At 33.1% G+C, this 25,631-nt stretch overlaps 1 protein-coding gene across 5 annotated transcripts; it reads left to right on the top strand.

Moving 5' to 3' along the window:
* The first annotated feature begins 1,535 nt into the window (after positions 1-1,535).
* LOC116340011 (guanine nucleotide-binding protein G(s) subunit alpha) lies at positions 1,536-22,004 on the top strand. Of its 5 annotated transcripts, none has more exons than XM_031766127.1 (10): positions 1,536-1,783; positions 15,265-16,989; positions 17,066-17,162; positions 17,248-17,368; positions 17,522-17,650; positions 17,723-17,902; positions 17,982-18,106; positions 18,270-18,343; positions 18,450-18,596; positions 18,838-22,004. In XM_031766127.1, the coding sequence occupies exons 2-9, from the start codon at positions 16,708-16,710 to the stop codon at positions 18,594-18,596; spliced, it is 1,155 nt and encodes a 384-aa protein (XP_031621987.1). In that variant the 5' UTR covers positions 1,536-1,783; positions 15,265-16,707; the 3' UTR covers positions 18,838-22,004. The 5 variants fall into 5 exon arrangements, with proteins under 5 accessions (XP_031621987.1, XP_031621985.1, XP_031621986.1 ...); XM_031766125.1 differs by having other exon boundaries at positions 1,536-1,920; XM_031766126.1 differs by having other exon boundaries at positions 1,536-1,975.
* The last annotated feature ends 3,627 nt before the right edge of the window (positions 22,005-25,631 follow it).

Below are 25,631 nucleotides of genomic sequence, written 5' to 3'. Positions count from 1 at the left end.
GCGTGCGCGCGCCAGCTTTGAAACGAAGCAAAAAGAGTGAACGAGCAAGAAAACGAGAAGGACGACGAAAAACAAAAAAATTAAGGCAACAAAAAAATAATTCGATGCCAAAATTTTGGCATATAGAGATTGCGCTCGCTACAAATTCAAACACAAAAAAAAAACGGCAAACGAGATTTATTAGTCAGCCAAAAAATAAAATCAGAGAATGAAAAATTGAAAAGATTTTTAAAGTTGCAGGTTATTTCTGTAACGAAAAGTCTCAATTAATTTATAAAATTCAAGCGAAAAAAAAAAACACAACGAGAAAGACCATATCCATCAATATCATTTGATATTGTCATCGGTTTTCCGCTCTTTAAAGCTTAAATTTTCAGCTTATAGATTCTGGGAATTTTCCTGTGTTAAAGTGTATTCGCTGTCCAAGTTCAGCGATGAAAGCATTGTGATATAAAATCGGGTGCTTAGAGCGCACACAAACAAGCACAAATCAAAAGAGAAGAGAAAAAAAGACACACACACATACACATAGACCCCTAGCTCATGTTCATCAACAAATGTAAATGATAAAGCACACATGGAAAAGTTTCACACACAAATACTCACATGCGGATGGCTGCACATATGGATGGAAGAACACTCAATTTGGCACCACTGCTCATTGTACAGTGTGCGAGTGTGTGCGGCGCCATTCGTTTGTGTGTATGCCAATACCATTGCTCATACTTCTTCATTTTCAAGGTTTTCCTTTTGGAAAAGCTGAAGAATTTTATGTGAGTTGTTGTTTTTTTTTTTCATTCTGGCTTCGTTCTATGTGGAGAATAAGATTTTTCCGACCACCAATGTAGATACCCATACAAAATGAGCAAAAAGCCAGATTCAAATGGCGTTCACTGTATCTATCTCTTTTGCTCTTTTCTATTCGTTTATCTGTCAAAGTAAAGCATTGGAATGCGTTTCCCAGCTGATGGCATGAATGAACATTCTTATCACACCTTAAAAGTGTGATTTAACTGTGTGGTACTGGATTTTCAATTGACTTAAATTCCAAATCGACATAACTTTCAAGCGATCATTTTGTTCACAGTCTTACAAAAAGAGCCTATTTTACTTCTGTTATGTGTTGTTGTTGCTGATTTTTTTTTCCAATCATTCAGAATGTTTTGGCCGAGCTAAAGTTTTTACACTATACTCCACAGATGAGAAACATGAATCAATGCTTTATTGTGTACCGTGTGGCCTGCCTGCTTGCTAAAAATGTTCCGTATGAGTGAGTGAGTGAGCATGAACGTGTGAGTTTTGTGTGTTTTATTCACACATGCAGTGGCACAGAGTGTATAAGTGAATAGCGCCATTTATATGCGAATAGAGAGAACGATTGAGTAAGTAAGTGTGTAGATATCAATGTGTGGTCTTCTCTCGACAACGACACGGGCACGGGAACACATGTATACACGCACACAACGATATATACCCGTGTATAATCAAATGGTGGCGAAAAATTGTATTGCAACTAACTTAATACCAATATTCATCAATATTCGGTCCGTCTGCTGCCGCCATATTAACTTCTCTCTCTTAATGTTATAACAAAAATTTCCCCGATTGCAGAAAGTGAAAAACGTAAAGTTAAAGAAAAAAAGAGACGAAAGAACGAAGTAGCAAACGAAAAAAAATTTAAATTGTTCATAGAATTGGTTATAATTTGTCGTGTGAAGTTTTTTTTTTTTCAACAACAACGACGACGACGACAACGGATACGATCGTCATATCCAAAAAAGAGGTGCACAAGAGAAAAAAAATATATAATATACATATAAAAAAATATCTAGATTTCAAAAGCTGAAAAAAATAATCATAAATAAATAAAAATCAAGTAAAAGTTAGAGAATTCGTACACAGTAACACACGGAAAGAAAAGTAAGCAAGAAAGAAGAAAAAAAGAAGAGTGAAACGACATTACGATTTTTACGAAGTAATTAAACAAGTGTGCTTTCAAGTTCTGTTCGTTTTTTTTTTTTATTCTGTTAATATTTTATATATTGGTCGAGCAAAAATTTCGGAGAGTGAATAGAAGAAAAAACGAACAATTTATAGAGTAAACACCTTTTTATACATACATTTCGATTTCGCGAACATTGATTTGTTACTCGATTTGACTTATACACAGAGTTCTTCTTTTTTTTATTCTCTCACTCTCATTTTGCTCATTCCGTTCCGTTCGTTCATTTCGGAGAATGTGTGATACTATCGGTAGTTTTTCCTTTCCTTTGCCTTTATACAGTGAAATTGTACTCTTTCGTTCACATTGTTTAATCTGCCTGAAAAAAAATCTCTGGTTTTTTTCAAGTACACTATTTTGTTCATGAAACAAAAATTTCATCGATATATCCATACACATATCCATATCAAAGCGAAAAAAAATTTATAATAGAATTGACATTTTTCGGGTTTTCTTCTATCTTCATCGAACACACAACAAATTATTTGCATCACAAAGTCAATGGAAGTTGATTCATTTAAAATATATCGGTAACGGTGTGATGAACAAGTCATACATATATATTAAATGTACAGAAATAAAAAAAAAGCACAGAACAGAAAGAGAAAGAAATTATCTAAGTACAGCTAGTTTTTTTTTTTCGACGACAAAATGAATTACGACGTCGATGACGATTTAACGTGAAGCAAAGGGAAATTGTGTATGGTGCGTGTTGGTGTCAATTTATCAAAATGAGAAAAAAGTAAAAAAGCAAAAAAAAAAACACAACGAAGTTGTAAGAAACAAATAAGCAAATTATACGTAGACTAAAATGACAAATAAAATGTACAATAGTATGTATGACATTTTGTATGAACTGATATACGTGTACCCAAAAAAATCAAATAAGAAATCTTCTCTACGGAGCTAAAGATATAAATGAGATTAAAAGAAAGAGAGAGCGAGCAAGAAAAAGTCATCGGCTCTAACACAGTGAGAAAACAATCAAAGGAAAATAAAACACATAGAGAAAGGAAGAGGAACAAAAAAATTATTTTTCGTTAGAAAATTCGGTGGGCACAAAAGAAAGAAAAGCAAGAGAGACCGAATTGCGATAGCAAAAAAACCTCCCAAAAATGCTCGATTTTGTTGCGATTCTCTCTTGAAAGGCGTGTTATTCATTTGATTATAGTTCCATATTTTCAACATCACATTTGTGCATGAATAAATTCGTGTACGGAGACATATCATTACCCGTGTGATTGTACAAAATGAAAAATTAACGAAAAAGAACAAAAAAAAAGAGAGGGAGAGAGTGAAGCAAAGAGTGTGTATGTATGAAAAAAGTCATTTGTGTGAAAAGTATTGGAATTTAAGATGTTATTCGGCTTAATTCGGCTTGGCTCGTAGTTTGCACTTATCTGAAGGATTTTAAAGCCATCGATCGCTTACTACGATGCCACCACATGCACCTCATATTTATTTGAAGATTTGGATGCAACTAAAAAAGCTTGATGACAATCCAACTAGAGTATTTCCGAATATGCAACCCTATTCAGTTTTTCTTCTTTATCTCAAAAACAAATCGAAAACTAAAATCAATCCATACTGAGCTGGTTGGATGTTATATTCTGATATCATACAGCTATTGTTTCGGATTGATTCGATTGTATTCAGTCTTTTCCATCATTTTTTCGGTTTTTCTTCTCTTTTTTTCCTTCGAATAACAAAATTAGACTGCAACCGAGTACCCTTTCCATTAAATCGATACACACAGTAGGTGACAGTAGTCAAACGGAAAGAATGTGTGCGGAGAGACAGAAAGAAATTCGTGAAAAGGGATTCACGGCCAATGTGCCGACTCACCAAAATCACTTACATTTATCAACGGCTTCAAACATTTGTTGATTGTTTTAAACAATCATCCGAGCAAAAATATTCAGTCGAGTTTATTTCAATTTCATTTTTTTTTTCAGTGGTTACATTGGGCTAAGTTCATGGTATTTTATAAGACATAAAAATATCTCTTATTTTGTGCTAAATAGTAACCTATCGACAAATAGGAGAAGATTTTAGGATATTGGAGCTATTTAGCAACAAATAGTAAATATTTTTATGTCCTACAAAATAGCCCAATGTATATGACTGGTTTTTTTAATAGAGCTTTTCTTTCTATCCTGTCGATGGATCCAGTAAGCAATCAATGAATGTAATTCCTGCAATAGTGTCAATAAGCATTTTCTACTATTGATACAACTCTGAATTGCAAAAGCGCATTGGAAAAATGCGCACCATCGTTAAAAGCAGTTTTTCGCTCTGTCGTCTTCATGTAGGTGTGTAACCATTGAAAAGGAGACAAATAGAAACCAAAAAAAAAAAAAATACCGTGAACTCTTATCCATTTTAATTTTCCTGCAAATCATCATGAATAGCCCCATCACCAGTTCTCAGTTTCTCTTGCAAAAAAAATACTATCTTTTAAATTCTTCAACTAAACTGATCAGGAGAACAGCAATAACAGAACAGTAAAAAAAACTCATTTTTCGTTCTCTCTCTCTCTCACACACACACACCCACAATCATATCCATGTACTCATACATTGACATGCTTATACGCGCGCACAGTATCATCATCATCATCAGCAGCATTGCTGAGAGGGAATCTGTTCGTAACATAGATATCTGTGTGCGAGGCGAGCATATCGTGTACTCTCTGTGTACGAAGTGTGGTGTTTCGAACCGTTCGACCATGTGTATGTGCGTGTGCGTGTGCGTGATTGTAAATTTTCTTCTCGTCAATTTTTTTTTATTTTGAGAATTATATGTGCTGATGTTATCTGAAAATGGAGTAAATTTCTTCGAACACGGGCCCAATTGCTTTGTAAAAAGTAGATAGATAGAGAAAGACATAGAATAAGAGTGAGATATTGCCTAAAATTGTGTATTTTTTTCTATTTCTTTGTCATATAAAAACTAATACATGCAAACACATTCACTCACTCACTCATATTTATACGCTCAAAAACATCATCACGAGGCTTGCAAATTTAGACTCACAAATGTTCTAAATGGAACAATACGTTGATTGGAACTGACCGAAAAAAATCAATTAAAGCAAAAATAAAAACGATATATAGAAGGAAAGAGAGATAGAGAGCGAAACTGCCTGTAACGCAACATAAATAAATCTTTTAAACAGATCAACAATAGCGTGTGCTGGCAACAGCAAACTACCCATAAATCTGACCGAAGAAAATCCATTTTATCGTCTATGTTTAATATTTGCGTGACATTTCTGTGCGCTATCGGTACTATTGGTATCTTCTTTTTTTTTCACTTTCACTCACACCACACACATACACATTGCGTGGTGTTTTCTGGTATTATTTAAGATGCTTAGATTGAGCTGAGCTAGAAGAAAAAAAAGAATTCCAAACAAAAATGCTGATTTGCCATTACATCGTGATCCATTCACAGAATCGTTGACGATTTCATGCAGTTCAAATTGTGCGGGAAAATCGTGTGAATAGAGGAAGACTTTGTTGCATCCGTCGTTGTTTGTGGTTGACCATATGTAATTAGGTGAAATGCAAAAAGACGTTGTTGCGCTATTTCAAGCCGACCGCAGCTCATTAAATTGTTGACTGGAAACGTGAATGATTCTGTCCCTCAACGTGAATCAATCCAAAGAGATTTGCGCTTTGGCCCAGAATCGAGTGCTGTGCTCGTTTCTCATGTTGGCGCATTCAGAGTTCATTACGATATAACCAAGAATGAGTAACAGAGAAAGAGAGATGATTGGTCGTTTTTTTGGTGTTTTATAAATTTATTTTTTTTTTGTTCATATCTCAAGACATACACGTAATCTAATCCATTAATGCCAACCGAGTTGGCCCAACTTTGTTGTTGATTGTTATCGTTTATTTCATTATTGTTCATTTTATAGGCTCAATTTATGCAGTTTATAGTTTAATTCAATCGAAAAAAAAAGACGACCAACTAACTATAATTCTAGGTCCAGTTTAACATTAGCGCGGCGTGTAGAGCAATGAACTATCATCTTTTTTGCATGCTGCTCAAATTTGCACGATTTTGGAATTTTTTTACTTGCGTCTTCTCTTTCTGTCCTTCTCTATTTTTCTAATTCACTCCTACGCTCGTTTAATCACATATGCTGATGTGTGCGCATTTGTATAATGGCTGTTGTGTTATAAATAATTTATTGACATAAGAAGATGATTGAAATAAAAGTGATTTGAATTATAAACACCGATTTTCGATTCATAAATAGTCTTGAAAATGTAAAATTGAAGAATTGTTAATTCAGTTCGTCACATGAGGTGAATAATGGCTGCCAATTAGTTTCACTCATTTTTTTTTATTCATGCCGGTGCACAGTCACCAAATCATCTTGCTGAAGAAGGAGAAGGAAAAAAAAGAGATATTTTGTGGAATTTTGAATTAAGAGAAAGAGAGGAAGTGCGACAGCGCGTCACAGAATGATAGTTGAACAGATTTCAATGAAACATGTTGCAATTTAGATAATGAGATAGACATATGCACGATGCGATGCATGACATTTCAGCAATGAACACTGTATATGTGCATATGTAACTGGAGAACTGTCGTTCAATCGATCGACCGAATTCATTCATTCGAAATGTCACGAACAATTTCATTGATGATAAATAGACAAACGATAGAATGTAAAAGAAAGTAAATGACTAAGCAAGAGATAGGAAGAAGTGAGAGGAGCGCATATTTATTTAGAATGATTCAAAAGTGCAATGAAAATGAAAAGTCATTTTGCATCCGTCTTTTTTTTTCTCTACTATTTCCTTTAAAAGACAATGAATGTGTTAAATATGGATTGAGAGATGAATTGAGGTGGTAAGCCAGTTTAATTTGTTTGCTCTTACTCACTTTCGCTATCTTCAAAAAGTTTTTTTTCTCTCTTTCTTGGTCGTTCTCTCCTTGCTATCTTTACCTCATCTTTTTGCTCGTGTTTATATTTAAGCTGATGTTCATAGTATTTCATAAAACAAATACGAAATTGTGTAAACAAAGAAAATGGAATGAAGGAATAATAAGCAATTAATGAACAAGAATTAAGCAACAGGAGCGTAACTAAACGTTTCAGATCACAAAAGTGACAGCGAATTTTGAGCAAATGAACTGAATGATTCAGAAATCAGGTGTGTGTGTGCGAGAGAGAAGGAAAATGTATCATTGCTCGGCTACACCAGAGAGATGACCACAAAAAAAGATGTTCAAAATGAATGGTATGAAAAAGGGCAATTGCAGCAGCAAAAAAAAAACACAAAAGCAATGTATAGCAACAACCGTAGCAATATTAAAACAGTTGAATAAATGCCATCATAATGGTTGTCATCATATTCGGCGTACTAGTTAGTACTTGGTGGTGCCTGTTTGTACTTCCTTAACACGGCACGTATCGTGCGGTCTCTTTTGCACAGTTCTGCTGTATTTCGCAAACATGTAAATATTTTGACATATTACGGTTCATATTACAGTTGGCGCTCGCTCGAACTCCCGCATATGATTTGTTTTGCAAAGTTTTTTTTTTCTCTGAAAAAAATTCTCTCTTTCTCTCTCACTCTTATCATCCGAACATAAAAATTCTAATTGAGAGAGAGAGAAATTCAAATGAGCAGTAGCTATATAAACACTTGCGCATCGTCCTATTCTACTTCTTTCGCGTGAAAAAGAAAGAAAGAAAAAGAAATGTGAAAAGTTTGGTGCTTTCTGCGGCATTTGAATGGCCAAAGCAAACGAATGAAATTGGGAAAAAATTAGTGAATAAACTGAAAGGAAGAAAAAAGAAGAAGAAATATACATAAAATGTTAATGAGCCAAATGTTTTTTCTCTTTCACGCTACGCTCTCTAGTTTAGACTGCCTGCTCTCCATCTCTTTTTCTAACAATTCTTGGCAATCGGTTGCTTTTCAGTGCGCGCCGTATGTGCGATAATATAAGAATCAAGTTCGAAATATTATATATAAATAAGTGTGTGTTGTGTGTGCTTGTATGTGGTGTTCGAATGAGTATGGTTGAGAACGTTAAATGCTATAGGGTGTTTTGATATAATAATCATCCACAAATTCATATTCTCATCAATGATGCCCGCAGCTGGTTCACATTCACATTCACTTCAAATTGTAGCATAATCCATCCGCCCGCAAAACGAAGCTAAAAACCGATTTCGCTAAGGTGATATTGTAAATACAATCACGTAACCATGACCAACACCCTGTACTGAACCGAACCGAATCGAACGAAATACATGTGTACTGAGCGATTTTCGACGGGGATTTGTTGTCACGGAACGTGCAGAATTATAAGGTATTGTGTCTATTGTAACACAAATGTATTGGAATTACCAATGCTTGTCGTCATATATTACGAACATTCCAAAATGGTACGAATAGGCACTTTTATCAATTTGACAGTCAAGTTTTTTATGTCTCACCAATACGACTACAAAGGCTAAAACGCGCACATACAAATGAGCTCTCTTTTCATTCTCTCTGCGGCTGTTGTGTGTATCACACTTTCTCCGTCGCGTTTTCATATACGTTTTGTTGCTACTGCAGCCACCACACACGAGAGCACATTTAAGTCACAGATTCTTGGAGAATCGGTTGCGGTACGAAAGTGTCTAAAAAAAGAGTCACTAAGTCTGTGAAGAAAACATTTTTTTTTAAATATACACGCAAAGTGACAATTTTTTCCCTATGTTCTCTTCTCGATAGTATAGCATTCAATACACACAATGCTGTACAATGTACAATATTCAGGTAGACATAGATTGATAGTAAATTTTGCTTTATTTAATCTGCGATAGCAATGGACACTCTCTTCATCTCTCTCGCAATTCCAGTTTTGTTATTCTACTACTGTGCTGCTCTTTATTCGGTGCGAGAGTCTCAATCAGTTTTCGGGTAAGACATGGATATTCGATGTGCTCCATGTACGCGTCTAACAATGGCTCTTTCCCCATGGCTCGGAGTGTTCACACTTTTGGGAAAACCGCAGCTAATGGTAAAAGGGCTTAGAAATACCCTGTGCGATAGCACAACGACCATCGTCGTTGAAATATACTTGCAAACACCGTTCGATCAATAAGTGAATCATCGACATATACTCATAAACATATATCCATCTATCTAATATGGGGCCTCTCTTATTACAACTGGCTTTTCCCTTTACAACTAGCCTGTTTTTCGCCTCTTCTTCTTCTTCTTCTTCTTTTTTGTTGCTTCATTTTAATTATACTAGGCTAAAAATGTGTCCATGGGAATAAAAGTGGCAATATAAAAACGGAATCTGAAGAACGTTACATAATTTTTTTTTACATAGTACAACTCCATACAAAAAAAAATTATGTAACGCTCTTCAGATTCCGTTTTTGTATTGCCATATTTATTCTTACGGACTCAAATGTTTTTACATTGTTGCCTTTTTCTATTATCGAACGGTTTTACCCTTCAATTCGAATGAAAACATAATATTAGCGAACAGAATTTTGCATCACTGTTTATCAATTGGTGATGTAGATTTTTTCTGAACTCTTTTAAAAAGAGTTTGAACAATGCTGAGTCTGCTCGAATTTGATATTTAATTTTAATTGATTTGCCATTCTAAATACTTTTTGGAATATCATACATTGAACATTTTAGCAACATTGTATTGATCGATATGAATTTGTAAGCTGATCTATGGCAACTAATTTCATTACCATACAAAGATTCTATGAGTTTCTTTTCTTCTGTGGAGTTTCGTTCGATGCCTGAATTTATTTCTGAAAAAAAAAATTCAAAGCAAATGACAATTGTTAAGATTCACTTCGATTTCACTATTTTCGCTGTTGCATCGCTGATGATAGCTGTCACTGTAACCAAATGGCGATTTAATAACATTCAAAAAATGTCTCCAAGAATTTCATAAAAATTCTGCCTAGACATTGCATTTCATGCATGGTTTAGTAAATTACAAAAGACACATACAATGAAATTCTTGTGCAAGTAAAATGTAATGAAGACACTTGACATGTGTTGTTATGTACGTATATTGGTTAGCTTCTAATTAGCTGCCGAAATCCATGACAAACTGGAATTGCATACGGCAATCGATTTGAGATGTGCACATAATATACATGCAGTGTCCGATCATGAATCGAAGCAGCAGCAGCAACAGCGGTCGTATCCATCAAATAAGGAATTCAAGAGCTTTCAATCGATATCACTTTGTCTAGCATATGAAATGAAACAGGGTCAGCGATTCCAGTAAAATTCTATTCTAGCAATGCCACATAGGCATCATACAAAATATTCTTACTATTCATGTATCCATCGATATTGTTGCATCATATATATTTTTTCCATGTTTCATTTTTTTTTCTCGATTGGATTTTCCATTTTGTTGCCTCACTTCAATCAAAATACATTCATTTAAAAGCGTTGGTGGTAAGCTCATATCACGATGAACCAGAAACATTTTGTGATTACTCAAAATAACACAATTTTTTTTTGTACACAAACATAGCAATGGTGTCGATAGAGGGTGTTGACAATGAGATTTGATATTTTTTGAAACGGTTTTTTAATCAGGTTTTCAATACTGATTGAAACTTACCGAATTCAATTTTTTTATTTGATTTTCAATGTACCGGCCTAACAGTACGCATCGCAACACGACCATTATCACATACATACAAAAATTTGTTATGCACTCGGATACCATTCATATCATTTACACTTGCATATATTACAACCGCTTTATGCAATGCACATTTGTCCAAGTTGCAAATTAAAATTTTCTTCCATTTGATAGGCTTTACTATCTCGACTTTGAAAGCACTTCATCCGCACTCAAAAATACAGACACACACACACTTATATGTCTGTATAGAATATCCTAAAGTGGAAAATTAACCATTTGGAATTCATAATTGATTATGTACGTGTGTGTGTATGTATGTGACTCTTTTGGCCCGAAATGAATTGCGATTCAGTGAATTGATGCGATTAGGTGAAAGAACACAGAGCGATTGCGGGAGAAAAAAAATACACACACTAACCGTATATGCAGTGTTGTATCCTTGTCGCTAACTAAAATGGCTAAATATAAATGGGAAATAAATCAGTTTGGAATGTACTAAATGCAAAAATGAATCGGGCCCCATACACACATTGGCGGACGAAAAATTTCATATCAATAGAAAAAGAGTAACAACAATTCACTGCTCTTTGCCTCCCCCTTCTTCGTCGAGATGTGTGTTGTCATTTCGAATCGATTGATAAATAGCAGGGATTGTTCCTCTGAGGAGGAGGAATGGTGAGGAGGAAAATGAGGAGGAGGAGGAGAGCGAGGAGGATCCTCCTCCTCAACTGAGGAGGAAAAGTTTTTTTTGCTCAAAGGGCTATTTTTATCACAAAAATATCATTTTTAGCTAAAAACATTTTCCTCCTCAGTTGAGGAGGAGGATCCTCCTCGCTCTCCTCCTCCTCCTCATTTTCCTCCTCACCATTCCTCCTCCTCAGAGGAACAATCCCTGATAAATAGTAATTAAAAATAAAAAAATAAATGGTAATATTGCACACTGAGCATATATATAAAAGAAATACGCCCGCATTCATTTGATAATTTCATGCAATGTAATCGATACATACATATTGTCATTTGTTGTCGTTCGTTCGCTATTTGTGTACGTATGTATATCGATAATAATTCATATTATTTATTGGCGTCTTGTTTGGTTGAAATATTGTGTGTAATGTATTACGATAACGGTGCTTCGGAACGTTGAATAGCTCAATATAGAAAATGTCTGAGTTGATCAAATGGGAGCGAGTGCGCGCGAACATCGCTCAATTGTCTAAAACGTCCACGATCTGCTTGATCATTCGACAAAAAATAAGCACACACACACAAAACAATTTCTGTTGCTGTGGCTTCCACTGTTTTGAGTTGAGTTTTTTTCCTTTCTCTCTCTGTGTATCTCCCTTTCTTTATCTCTCTCACACTCTTTCTCTCTTGATCGCTCATATGGCATATGTCATACGCTTATATCTCTATATATCACACACAAAATATTCATAAAACACATTTTCTCTTTCTTTCTTTTCTCATTTCGGCGTATAAATTGTTGTTGTATTTTCCTTGAAACTTTGCAAAACAATTCATGTGAAAAATATTTTTGCTATAAGTTAAAAGATGACAGAAAGAGAGTGAGAGTGAGAGAAAGAGAGATTCGAAAGAAAAAAAGTTTCGCGCGCCAATGAATTGAGAGAGTAAATATATATATATATGTTGAAAAAAGCGTATTGTGGAAAAATGCGGTAAATGAAAATGAAATAAGAAAAGAGAACAGAGCGAAAAAAATACACACAACGCATACACAGTACGATGGAAATGAGAAGCATACAAAAATGTTTGCGTATCACTAAGCGAACCGTTTGCAATGGTAAATTAAAATTTAAATGAACCAAACCTATTGTTCATCAAAAAAAAAAATTCCAATTATTCGTAAACATATGAATCGAATATATATTTCAAATTATTCACACATATCGTACAATATAACATGAATGGTTGATATGTGTCATGTTTTTTTTTCTCGTGTGTTCCTTTCTGTTTGGCGTACCGAAGCGATTTCAAGACTTCGCGCACCAATAACAGCAACGACAAAAATGTTATTATTTCGCGAAACAAATGTGTGTAAAGTGGCAAATTTTATGCCAACATATTGGGCGACACAATTCATACTCATTCTCAGTCACAATATTATATCGACATCATCGAATATCGTCGATAATAATAATAGTTCTCTTTTTTTTTTTGCTTCGCATTGGTGGTTTCCATTTGTTGTTGCTTCTCAAATGTATTCTGAATGAGTATCGATTTGTGTTGATTAAAACAAAAGGCCACATTCATTTTGATGAACGAGCAAACGAACGAAAAATAATAATAAATAAAGCGGGCAACGTAATGGATTTGAAAATAACATTTAATTTTTATGTGTTTTTCTTTTTTGAATTCATCTCAATCATTTCCTTGTTGATCATTCCATTGATCGATACGCATATTTTTTGTCAATTGTGACACACAACCAAGTGCTGAGATTCGAAATGTTTCGCCCCACACACACACTTCAGGATCATTGTACTGGTGCTGACGTTTGATGCGTGATCAAATCGTTTGATGCGTGTATGACAAAAGCAAAATTCAACGAAAATTGAAAAAGGGCCATCTTTCGCATCTATTAAGTTGTACATAGCGTATTATTTTTGGAATTGGTTTGAGAAACTGACTTGAAAGGATTGACTTGTGTCAACTTCCTTCAATTTTTTTTTTGTTTTTCTCGCCTTCTTCTGTTCGGTATAATGAATCAGAAGAGCATCACGTCAAAATCGTTCGGTGTGGCTTTCTATTTTTATGTGTGCAAATGACGGCTGTACGCACACCGCAGAATACAACAACAAAAATGAAAATCCATATAGATGAATATGAATAAAACGAGATAGAGAGAGAGAGGGAAAACGCACACAGAGAACATGTAACACTCGCTCGGATAGAATGAATGTTAAGGATGATGACATGACATCCGAATGAAACTTTTCTTTACACTACAAAAATATCGAAATGATTTAATGAAAAAGCACAATATTTTGACTAGAAAATCGTATATCGCATACGATGCCAGCCATAAAATTGAATGTTTAATGTGTGTGCGTATTTGTGTGCACGTCTGTTTGACATTTGGTTGTTTGATTTGAATCAAAAGCTGCAAATTTCCTTCGTTTTGCCAAAGTAATTTGTTACTTGAAACATTTCAAACTGAAACGACAGAGAGATCAAAAATCAACTGACAAATGAAAACAATAGGCAAATTTGAACAAAAATACAATAAGCGAAAAAAGAAGCGGTCGAGACGAGATAAAACAGTCACGTTTGACAATATAAATTAGTTATGGTGGAATATACTCTCGATTATGACAGTTTGTGGGAATGCTACTCATCGATTTATATATATATCTTGAAAGAGTTTATTTTAGCTCGCATCATAAGCTCGAATAAGTTATTGAAACATTTGCCATTTTTCAAAGCAAACTCAAACAGAAGATCGAATTTATTGATCCTGTCACAACAACTATCAGCAAATGTACTTAGCGAACTTTCTGAAGAGATTCGACAATTTTTACCAAGAATGTCGTCTTGTTGCATAAATCATTGCTTAAAGGAATATAAACGTTGTAAAATCAAATGTCCACTTTGCGATCTCATTGAAAGAAAAGCCGTGTGGATTTTTTTTCCTTTCATTCTGATTTGCCACAAAAATAAAATACTCCAAATAGCGTTGTGCGCTATTGACACATTGTCTCAATAACAGGAGTATAGATACATTGAATTTTGAATCAATTTATATAGTACATAAAAAAACACCGTAAAATGTTTGATTGTGTGTTTGTGCCCTGTTTACAGTAAATAAAGTAAAAAAGACGAGAATGGAAAGACTGTATATCGAAATCAATAGCACAAGAGAAAAAGAGTGCGCGAATGTGAGAAATACAACAAAACGAATAATGAGCGTGAGTTGAGGTGAAAATGAAAAAAAGCTGCTGTTTGTACACATATTACAGTTAGAAGCGAAAGAGGATCTTTCGACATATTACATTTTCGACTGTGTGGTTCTTCCCTCTCATTTTTTCGCTTTCAATAGTGCATTCATCATATTGAGTGAAACACGCACAACTCTGTACACACGTCCGCGTTTTGTTTGGTTTCAACTCATTTTTTCCTCTCGGCATTTTAAAGAAATTTTTATTCTGTGTGAACAACGATGTTTTTGACTTGATTGTATGTATATCTGTGTGACATTTTCGTGAAAATATAGGGAGACAACGTAAAAACAAATTCCAATTAGAAACACACCGATTATAAACAGTTTCAATTAGATACAGTGATCAGGAACGAAAATCTCGTATAAAATATACTCAAAAAATGTTGGCAAAATATCTTCTTATTTAAATAAAGAGGAAGATAGCGGTTTTTTTACTCTCAAATGACTTACGATATCAAAACCTTAGATGAAAAAAAAATTGACATTGACACCTACACCAAATGCTTCTTTTCCTTCTGTTGCTTCATGATGTTAACATTTATAGAAAAATGAATCGACATTCATTTATGAGTAATTTCAAACGACGAAGAAAAAAAAGCAATAATTTCACACCATTTTTTATTGCAATTTTCCATTTCAGGGCAGATAAGCAATTGGAATAGAAAAAGCAACAACAAGACGGGAGAAATAAATTGACATTGATTTTTATGCGGCAAATGATTGGATTGACATTTGAAACTATGAATTATTTGGCACTAGAATCAGCTTGAGTCTTGGTTTATATACATAGAAAAAAAAAAAACTAGAAACACGAGTTTGGAGAATATCGGCAAATATTGTTGCGTTTTCATTGAATAATTAACGCATACGCACATCTACTATTTGTCGAGACACACACAGTGCGCGGCGAAACACGAAGATAGCAACAACAACAACAACAGACATATATAACAAATTATAGATACACATTAACCGCCGTACGGCCACGATTAACTAACAACGGCACATATAGAACACGGAACAAACAAAAATAAATTACATAAGAAACACAATGAATCGAAAGTAAGCAAACGTGGTCATCGAAGATCAGTGGCAGTATATCAGCAGAAGATCGATTGACGACGGGCTACTGCGAACAAGACGGAAAGCTCTGTGTGTGTGTGCGTGCGTGTGTTCAAGATAGAAAAATAAGGAAAATTCAAATTTGAGATCGAGTAAAACACAGACAACAAAAGAATCGAAACATAAAAAATATACAAAGTGATATATGATTAAATGGAACAAGCTCTGCAGCTAAAAACAAATCACAAGTGCTAACTGAAGCCCAAATGGAATTTAAAACAAAAAGTATATATATATAAAACAAACCAATAACTAAATGAATGTACAAATCTACTTAAGAAAATAACCAATTTCAACCAATCGACGAACGGGCGAACTACAAATATCGACAACAATAGGCAGAAACGAGAACAAGAAATACAAAAAGAAAAAGAAATTATTAGTAAAACTAGCTGAAAAACGATAGCTCAAAATTACAATTGCGTTTCACACTTGTCGTCATCATCACAGTAAAATAAGTCAATATAATAACGTTTCTTTTGGATCTTCCTTGGTGTGTGTTATGCACATTTACAGTGTACGCACGTGCGTTTATATATTTACATTTTAATTGTTTGGCAACTCGTTGTTCCCGGACCAAGTGATCAAGTGAAACAACAGTTGAATGTGATTGGATTTTTGGAAAACGACAAATTGTACGGGATAAAAAAAGAGAAGGAGAAACACGTTTAACTTATATCATTGAATCGGTTTCCAACGATTTCCGTCGCATTGATTCGATTACGTGTTCAGTGTTTTTGCCGAGGAGAGCGAGCGAGAGTGTTGCATTGAGAAAGGAAGAGAGAGACATTGAGTGAGAGTGAAGGTAACAAGGGATAACTCCACATCAACTAACACCCCAGGATTTGGTTCGCAATAAAGCAACATTAGGCTGGCTCGTAACGGTGAAACGAGGGGGACCGAGTCTCCCGACACATCACCTGAAAACGCGGCCACCTGTTGGTGGACACCATTTGTTGCTATGGGTTGCTTTGGTTCAGCCGGATCAAAGCAAACCGAAACCAATAGTAGTACAGAAGATACAAAAAGTCAAAAACGTCGCAGCGATGCAATCACAAAACAATTACAGAAAGACAAACAAGTGTATCGAGCCACACATCGTTTATTGCTGCTCGGCGCTGGTGAATCGGGCAAATCGACCATTGTCAAGCAAATGCGAATATTGCACGTTAACGGTTTTTCGGACACAGAACGAAAGCAAAAAATAGAAGATATTAAAAAGAATATTCGTGATGCCATTTTGGTGAGTGCACATTCAATCAATTCATCGAAAGCGGACGAATTTTATCCATAACATTTTCTCCATTATCGCCTTACAGACAATTACCGGTGCTATGAGCACACTCAATCCACCTATAGCTCTTGAAAAACCAGAAAATCAAGCGAGAGTCGATTACATTCAGGATTATGCGTCAGGTACTGTATTTTCAATTCAATTTCTATTTCGCCAGCAACAGAGACAATCATTTTAAACATTATTACATTGTATATTTGACAACAGGGCCTGACTTCAACTATCCACCAGAATTTTATGAGCACACAGAAGAACTGTGGAAAGATCGTGGCGTTCAACAAACGTTCGAACGATCAAACGAGTATCAATTAATTGACTGCGCAAAATAGTGAGTACTTTGTTTTGTGTACTGTTCATACACCGCAAAAATGTATTCATGCAATTCAGTACAAAATTACTGGACACGTCAATTCTTCATAATATAATCATTAAAAAATAAAACAAATGAACTAATGACTTTTTTTCGTTTCGATGTAAACAGCTTCTTAGATCGTGTCAGTGTCGTGAAAAAGCCAAATTACACTCCTTCCGAGCAAGACATCCTGCGATGTCGTGTTTTAACATCAGGAATATTCGAAACTAGATTTCAAGTGGATAAAGTTAATTTTCAGTAAGTGTGATACAATTGTGTAGTTTTCTCATGGTTGCAAAATAAATATTGATGACCATTTGTCTTGTGTAGTATGTTCGACGTCGGCGGTCAGCGTGATGAGCGTCGCAAATGGATTCAGTGTTTCAACGATGTCACAGCAATTATATTCGTAACTGCCTGCTCTAGCTATAACATGGTTCTTCGTGAAGATCCAACACAAAATCGACTCCGGGAGTCCCTTGATTTATTTAAAAGCATTTGGAATAATAGGTAATTAAAATTTGCACAATTCAAAAACATTCAAAATTCCAGCAATCGTTCATCAAAATGTCTTTTTTTCGTTTTTCAGATGGTTACGTACAATATCGGTCATTCTCTTCCTGAACAAACAGGATTTATTAGCCGAAAAAATAAAAGCAGCTAAAAGCAAATTATCAGATTACTTTGCTGAATTTAATAGATATCAAACTCCCGGTAAGTCATTGAGAGTTTTTTTGTATATTTATTTAAAAATAATATTGGATTTATACGGGGAGTATACTAGGTCTGCTATCCAGCAAAATCCATAGTTAAAACAAATAATAAAAGTGCAATTGGAGTTTTTTCTTACGAATTTTTTTTATTTCATTTATTACAGGTGATGCACTGATCGAGCCAGGCGAAGATCCAGAAGTAATACGCGCAAAATATTTCATTCGGGATGAATTTCTGGTGAGTCAATGAAAAAAATGAACAATTTTTATTTTTTTGCTCCTAATTAAATTCTTCAGTATTCGAACAAAAAATAAATGCTCATAAAATTCAATGTTTCTTTCAGCGTATATCGACAGCCAGTGGTGATGGAAAACATTATTGTTACCCACACTTTACATGTGCCGTTGATACGGAAAATATAAAAAGGGTGTTCAATGATTGTCGAGATATTATTCAAAGAATGCATCTTCGTCAATATGAACTTTTATAGGTAAATTGAATTTTCAAAAAAAATGTGAATTAATGATGTCGGTTTTTATCCAGAGAATGAATCTGTCTAAATATTTAGTTTGATATTGTTATATCAGCGAATCATAAATTTTTCTATTCAAAATTTAAACAAAACAGTTTTTGATCGAATGAATTATGCTCGAATCGGCTGGATTCAATTTATTTTATCCAATTTCAATGTAAAAAAAAAGAGTAAAATGTGGTCTTTCCTTTCATTTCAGATAGAAGTACATCATTAAACTAAACTTAACTAACAAAAAAGAAAAAAAAATGAAGATGATGAAGAAATAAAATCGTAATTAATTTATAAATAAATGAATAAAAAATATATAAATAAAAATTATAATTATCATTGAATGTTATTGAGTGAAAAATTGCTATTGAGCATATGCTCTAGGACGTTCACGTCAAATGAGTTGCCAAAAACCACACTCGCACACACCAAGAGATAGATAGAGTCCAACGAATCACATTGATTTGCACATACAAACAGAAAGGAAAACAAGAATGGACGAAAATTTAAGAGAAAAAAATATTAGGAAAATTTTTATTGTATTTGACACGTTTGAATGTTGTGCGTGTGTGTGATTAAAAAATTGATTTTGTTTGGGATTCGATGTGCGGCTTGAGTGTGTTGTTTTGAATTTAAACTCATTTGGCTCGGGAACAGCTTTCGATAGTAATCGCTCAACGACAAATTTTCATTGCAATATAATATTTAATTTTAATTATTACTGAAAATAGAAATAAAATACACAAAAAAGATATATTTAAAGAAATTTAAGAGAAAAAAAATTATTTAAAAAAAAAACAAATGCAGGGTGTATCAAAAAAAGAGAAATAACATATACAACCACTTCAAAAGTTGCAAATCAATAAGGAAAAAAAAACCAACATAACAAGAAAAAGAAAATGGAATAAAAAATATTTAAAATAAAATATAAAGCAAATGTGTCAATCAAAGAAATCAAACCAATTAAGAGATTTTCATCGACAAATGCTGTAGTAACAAATACCAGAAGATTTAAATCACCAAATGCATGCAATAAAACAAAACAAAAAGTAAAAGCAACCAAGAATCAGTTTCTTCATCAGTTTTCATTTGATTGATCCGTGACACAAACACACCAACACCTACAACATACACACACATATACACACGGGCTGTTAATCAATTGTTAAACAAGACGCCGATAAATAATCAGTCTTCATCTTTCATTTCTTGACCTTCCATGCGCACAGTGCACAAAACAAAATATAAGAAAGAAACAGTTGCATTCAATTTCATAAGAAAGCACACAAAACACTCACACATACACAGCATTACCATACGCATTGAATTATACATTGAGAAAACAAAGACAGACGAGAAATGAAAAGAAATATTTGTTTGTTTGTTTGTTCAAATTTTATTTTTGTTTAAATTATTATTATTATTATATGATTTCGTAAATATGTTTAGTGTAAAAAGTGCCCGAATTGATGACGATGATGAACCATTTGCGTTACTTTCAATGTTCTCGATCTATTCCGAGTTCCAGTTTGTGTGTGTGTTTGTTTGTTTGTTTGTGTGTGTGTGTGTGTGAAATACCGTACCAACATCATATTGTTTTACGTTACATGTGCAACAATTGATACCCATCGAATGGTGTATCCAGATGAAAAACAATATTTTATAATAATCGATTTGTATATTGATTTCACAAACATTTATAGGCAGAAAAAAAGTGTTTGCATGAAAATTATTTAATGTGGAATTTGAAAAAGAGAAAGAGAAAAAAAATATGAATCAACGATACACAACCACTTAGACAGATTTATTTATGTTTGAGCAGCAAATTGAACCACATTCAAAGCAAAAATAATGAAAAAAAAACATACACACAAATGAACGGAAAACTCATGTTGTACATCGGAGTGAAAAACTCAAAAACGTACAAGAAAAGTCAAGCTCAGTGTAAAAAAAAATGATCGAAAATATTTAATTAGTTGACACTCAACGATTAAATTGCGCCAAAGAAAGGTCAATTTTATAAAACTGAATTCATACCGTTCATGTGAAATTCATTGAAAATGTTCATTCAAAAGTAAAAAAAAAATGAATTCATTTCACGTTGATTTAACATCAGTTTTCTTTTTCGTTTCCATTAAACAAGCATTGCAAATAGTCCACGAAAACAACACAAACCATAAACAATGGAACTTAACAGATTATCTATAAACCCGCCGGCCATTTGACAAAATGGAATCCTCCAGACACGGCATGTATTAAGTGGTTCAAATTGAATGTGAGCTGGTAAAAATATAAAAGATGTTAAAAAGTTCAATGCCTTGTTGCGTTGCCATTAAATTTGTTTATTCGTTTTAGTTTTAGCAGTGACATTGAAAATAGATGCATTCTAGTCCATTTAAAAAACCGTTTCAAAAATTTGTTATTTGAAAAAATTCAATGCACTCATACGTATATACTTCAAACGAAATTGTATCCCCCAATCAAATCGTCTATTTCATATATTTTGTTTCATTCGTCAATCTAATTCAATCATTAACCAAACCAATTGATTGATTTATGTATAAATTTTTCTTTTCTTTCTCGTCGAAAAAAGATGTTTAAATAGTCGTCACGGAATTATAAGACAAAAACAAGAATATCCAAGCTTGTACACCTTGTGTGTGTGTGGGTGTGTGTGTAAAATGTGATATAAACCGAGTCAGAGGGTTTGCTAAAAGAAAAAAATTCAGCATTTACCTCTCATTGACGCCAATGTGAAGTGAAATTTTATTTGAATTTATACCTATACATCTCTCGTATACTTGAACCAGTTTTGATTTTCTATTCAAGATCCGATAAAATGTGTCCATGCCGCACAACAAATCTAACTATGCACAATGAAATAATAAAAAAGAAAACAATGCTAGAATTTACAGCCATCATCATCATCATCACCACCACACAAACATTATGCAATTCTTTTTTTAGATACTTTTGGCATGTGTTTTCGCTTAAATTCCGAAAAGTTCGTTGACATTTTTTTGAAATTTCACACAAAAACGTGCGCACATAAAAGAACCAATAAGAAATTATTCAATCGTTCTGGCCAACATTCATTTCAACGATAGCCAAATTCAAAATGTCCATTTTATTTTTAAATGAAATTTTATCTGTCGGTCGTTCTTTTTTATGTTTGCTCTACGATTTTAATTTTCTCCAAAAGTATGAGTCAAATATATATGAATTAATTTTGATGCACTTGGTGTGCATATTTTGATAATAGATGGGTGTGAATATTAAAAAGCTGTCTCAATCGAATAAATAGAGAGAGAAAAAGAGTCATTCAATTCAAATTGGTTTAAAAAAAAAAAACATGAAACAGAAGCAAGTGAAATATGAATCATGTTTGTTCCGTTTGCTTTAAACAATGTCAGATCAAATTTAAAAGTGAATTTCGGTATAATTTCCTCAACAACAAGACCAGAAAAAAAAACACAAATAAACTCCAGTCGTAATATCCATCGTACACTCTCCCCCTTCAAATGACACACACCAAATATACAAACTCATTCATTCATTCGCTCACTCAATCACCACTGTGGATGAGACAGAGATGCGTTAAAAAAAACTAATAGAGAGGAACCTTCAACAAACGACATATTCAAACGAACGACAGTTAAACAATCATATTACATGCTGCTCAAACAGCACAAATATATAAATATCACTTCACACACAACATTTAAACGGAAATTAGACGATCTATTAACGCTGATTATTATTGAATGAGAGAGAGAGAGTGCGAAAGAGAGATAATATACTATATACAAAATAGAAATAAATAATAGAAACTCAAACCGAAATGAAAATGAATTGGGAAGCATTTTATTTTAGCCGAAAGCACATGAACGATGTTTTATTATTATTCTTATTATTATTATTATTATTTTCAGTTATTGTTGTTGTTGTGATTTTTATTTAATCTAATATTTTGTTCTTGACAATTGTATTTTCAATCTATTGAGAGTATTTATATACAAACGAAGTAATAAAAACAAAAGTTGCAAAGAATAAAAGAAAAGAAACAAATGTAATTTCGGTGCCATGTTGTCCGAAGAATCTCATTGACTTTTTCCCCCCATAAATTGCTAATATCCAGCACCTGTGCAATTTATTTTTTGTCGTTTCTATTAAATTATGTAAACATTTGCCATTCAATTGAATTAATTTATACATTCTCTGAAAAATTGAATTAAGTAAATAATTTTTTTTGTTTTTAAAATTAAACACCAGTCAGTCGTAGTAGTCTTTACTAAATTTCAATTTTACGCCATTGGACACTCTCTCCACACACACAAAGAAAAAAAAATGAGATAACAAATAATTATGAATTAGAGACAAAATTTGATCACCGAAATCAGTGCATCTCACTTCATGGCCACGATTTTTTTTTTGTTAATTTACAATCCAAATGGAACTACGTCGATTATATTTAAAGACTTCATTGACACAAACTCAAATATAAAAAGAAAACTGCATATTTTCATATTAAACAATTATACATATACAAAGCAATCAAATCTCAAAGAGAAAAAAAATGCTGATCTAAATAAGAGAACAAAAAGCACATTAATTAAAAAGAGAAAAAAAATTATGAAAAGAAACAATTTTACGAAAAAAAAAACAAAAGTTAAAAACTTTAATACAATTTTTAGATAAAAAGAAAATGAAAACGATGATAAGAATTGAGAAAAAGTTAAAATAAAATGAAAATACCGAAATGGTGAAAAAAATTGACTAGTGAATCCGATGATTATTCATCATCGTTAAACAAAAGAAAAAAAATATACACAGATTATTATTATTATTAATTTAAAACAAAAAAAAAACTTTTTTATTATTATTATCATTATTACTATTATTATTGTTGAACATGATGCAACCGAATGAAACGTTGTGTGCCAATCATTCCAATCAATGATTATTTTCTTTTGACTGCAGTGACCCGTAAGATGTGTGCATTAGTTTTTGTAATATCGCGAAGTGTCTTTTGAAAATGCACTTCATATCTTACAAAAGCGATGCTAATCTATCACGAAGCAGCTTTTCAAACATGTGAAAATTTCGACAGATTCAACGATGTACGATAGAAATAGACGTCATTTTCTCATAGAGAGTGAACACGAGACAGCACAAATGTGGAGAAGAAATCTGTATAGAAAAAGAAGTGGAAAAAATGAGATGGAATCGATGGGAAAAACAAATTATGACAAAATTACATTGAAACACAGGAAAATGGTTGATAGGTGATTTGTCAAAATTGAATTTCCTCCTATTTTCTTATCGCTTCTTTTTTATTCTTCTTCTCTTCATTATGCGGTTGATATAATGCCATTACTCTCGTTTCATAACGTTCATTGAAAGAAAGCTTAAGAGTTTGAGACGTGAATCAATTCATAAAACTGCATTTTTGACACTTTTTCCATGCCCCAATGAGCTAATGAGCTTTACCTTAGGTAGAAATACGTTCTATTTTCTCGTCAGTTGGATTGTACGATGAGATTAGAGAAAATCATTATTTTTTAGAGACAACATTTGACATGGAGCACACAATTATATTTGTTCGGTTGCATGGTGTATTTATTGTTTGATGTCAGGCTCAGCGCAAAAGAAAGCGACGAAACGAGAAAAGAAAATATATATATATAAAATGATCATCCATTCTTTGTGATACGTTTGAGTGGTTTAAGTCTCAATAAAATACTACTTAAAAGTGACACACTCAGATGAGAATGAAATACATTTTAAATCTATGCACACATGAAGAAAAAATAAACACATACACACAGACTAAATTGATTTAGTCGAAAAACATGTGGAATAAAGTGAGTCAATCAAATATACAATAATATATTTTTATTATTTTGTTTTTGTTTTTAAATGCTTTAGTAGTATGCTTCTTTTTGCACTGATGCTACAGAAATCTTTATAGGTGAAAAGAAAAGAGAGCAAACGATTGATAGGCAAAAAAAATCTCAATACAAAAACCGAATACACACACACACACTCCCACACAATCAAAGTAAAACCTTCGATCTAAAATGATTTAATAGAAGAAACACATAATTCGCAAAAAGTAGAATGAAAATGATTTAAAAACCAATTACAAATAAATAAATCTTCAAGTAATAATAAATACAGAGTAAATACAAACAAAACACACACATATATATACAGAGAATAAGAGAAGAAGCTATTTATTGTAAATACATAGTAATGTATATAATAATATATTCTTTTATTTTATTTTATTTTATTTTGCGTTGTTTTTATTTTATTCCGTGATCCCCTGACCCCCTGCATTTAAACTGTTTTTCTATTCCTATTTTATTGATGTCTCTTCTTCACTTCTCGCCCAAATTACAGTGCACATTATTCAACTCCGATTCAATGGGAGAAACTAAAGTGTCCTGTCGTTTGCTCGTTTTATTATCAGTTTTAATTTGATAAATTCCGTTTACAAAGCAAACAAAAAAGCATACTATTTTTTTCAAGTATGTTGGTTTGTTTCACCCCATCTTTGCGTCTATTCTTCACATTCATCAGCTGAAATTGAAAATTCAATTGATTCTTTGCTGTTCACACGATGTAATTGAAATCGATTTGATACACGCACAAAAGCATCCACTCAAATTCCCAAACGTTAAATGGCTCTTTCCAAGTTGAACATTTCAAAATAAGATTGAAAAAAGAACATTAAAAACAAAAGAATCACGAAAATACAAATGAATATATAATATAAAAAAAGAACCAAATCTTCGACGAAGATTCTTCGTATTATTTTCTCGGTCATGAGAAGATAAAGAGAAAAAAGAGAGAGAAGAGAGAGAGAGAGGAGAGTTAAGTCTACTAGTTTAAATTTTTGTTGACTTGAAGCAAAATGCGTAGAAGAGTATTTGCAGAACGAGAGAAGAAGAAGAAAAAAAAGAATAACATGGAAAATCTAATCAAAAGCAATTTTAT

Source organism: Contarinia nasturtii, unplaced genomic scaffold (assembly GCF_009176525.2).
Source record: "Contarinia nasturtii isolate CC-2019 unplaced genomic scaffold, AAFC_CNas_1.1 Cnas_scaffold_630, whole genome shotgun sequence".
Classification (NCBI taxonomy): domain Eukaryota; kingdom Metazoa; phylum Arthropoda; class Insecta; order Diptera; family Cecidomyiidae; genus Contarinia; species Contarinia nasturtii.
Note: the sequence above shows the minus strand (reverse complement) of the source record. Positions and strands in the feature narration are given on the sequence as shown.

Coding starts and splice junctions, on each gene's coding strand:
- LOC116340011 (XM_031766127.1), top strand. CDS start 16,708: ATGGGTTGCTTTGGTTCAGCCGGATCAAAGCAAACCGAAACCAATAGT. Junction 17,651..17,722: donor GTGGATAAAGTTAATTTTCA/GTAAGTGTGATA, acceptor TGTCTTGTGTAG/TATGTTCGACGTCGGCGGTC. Junction 18,107..18,269: donor TAATAGATATCAAACTCCCG/GTAAGTCATTGA, acceptor CATTTATTACAG/GTGATGCACTGATCGAGCCA.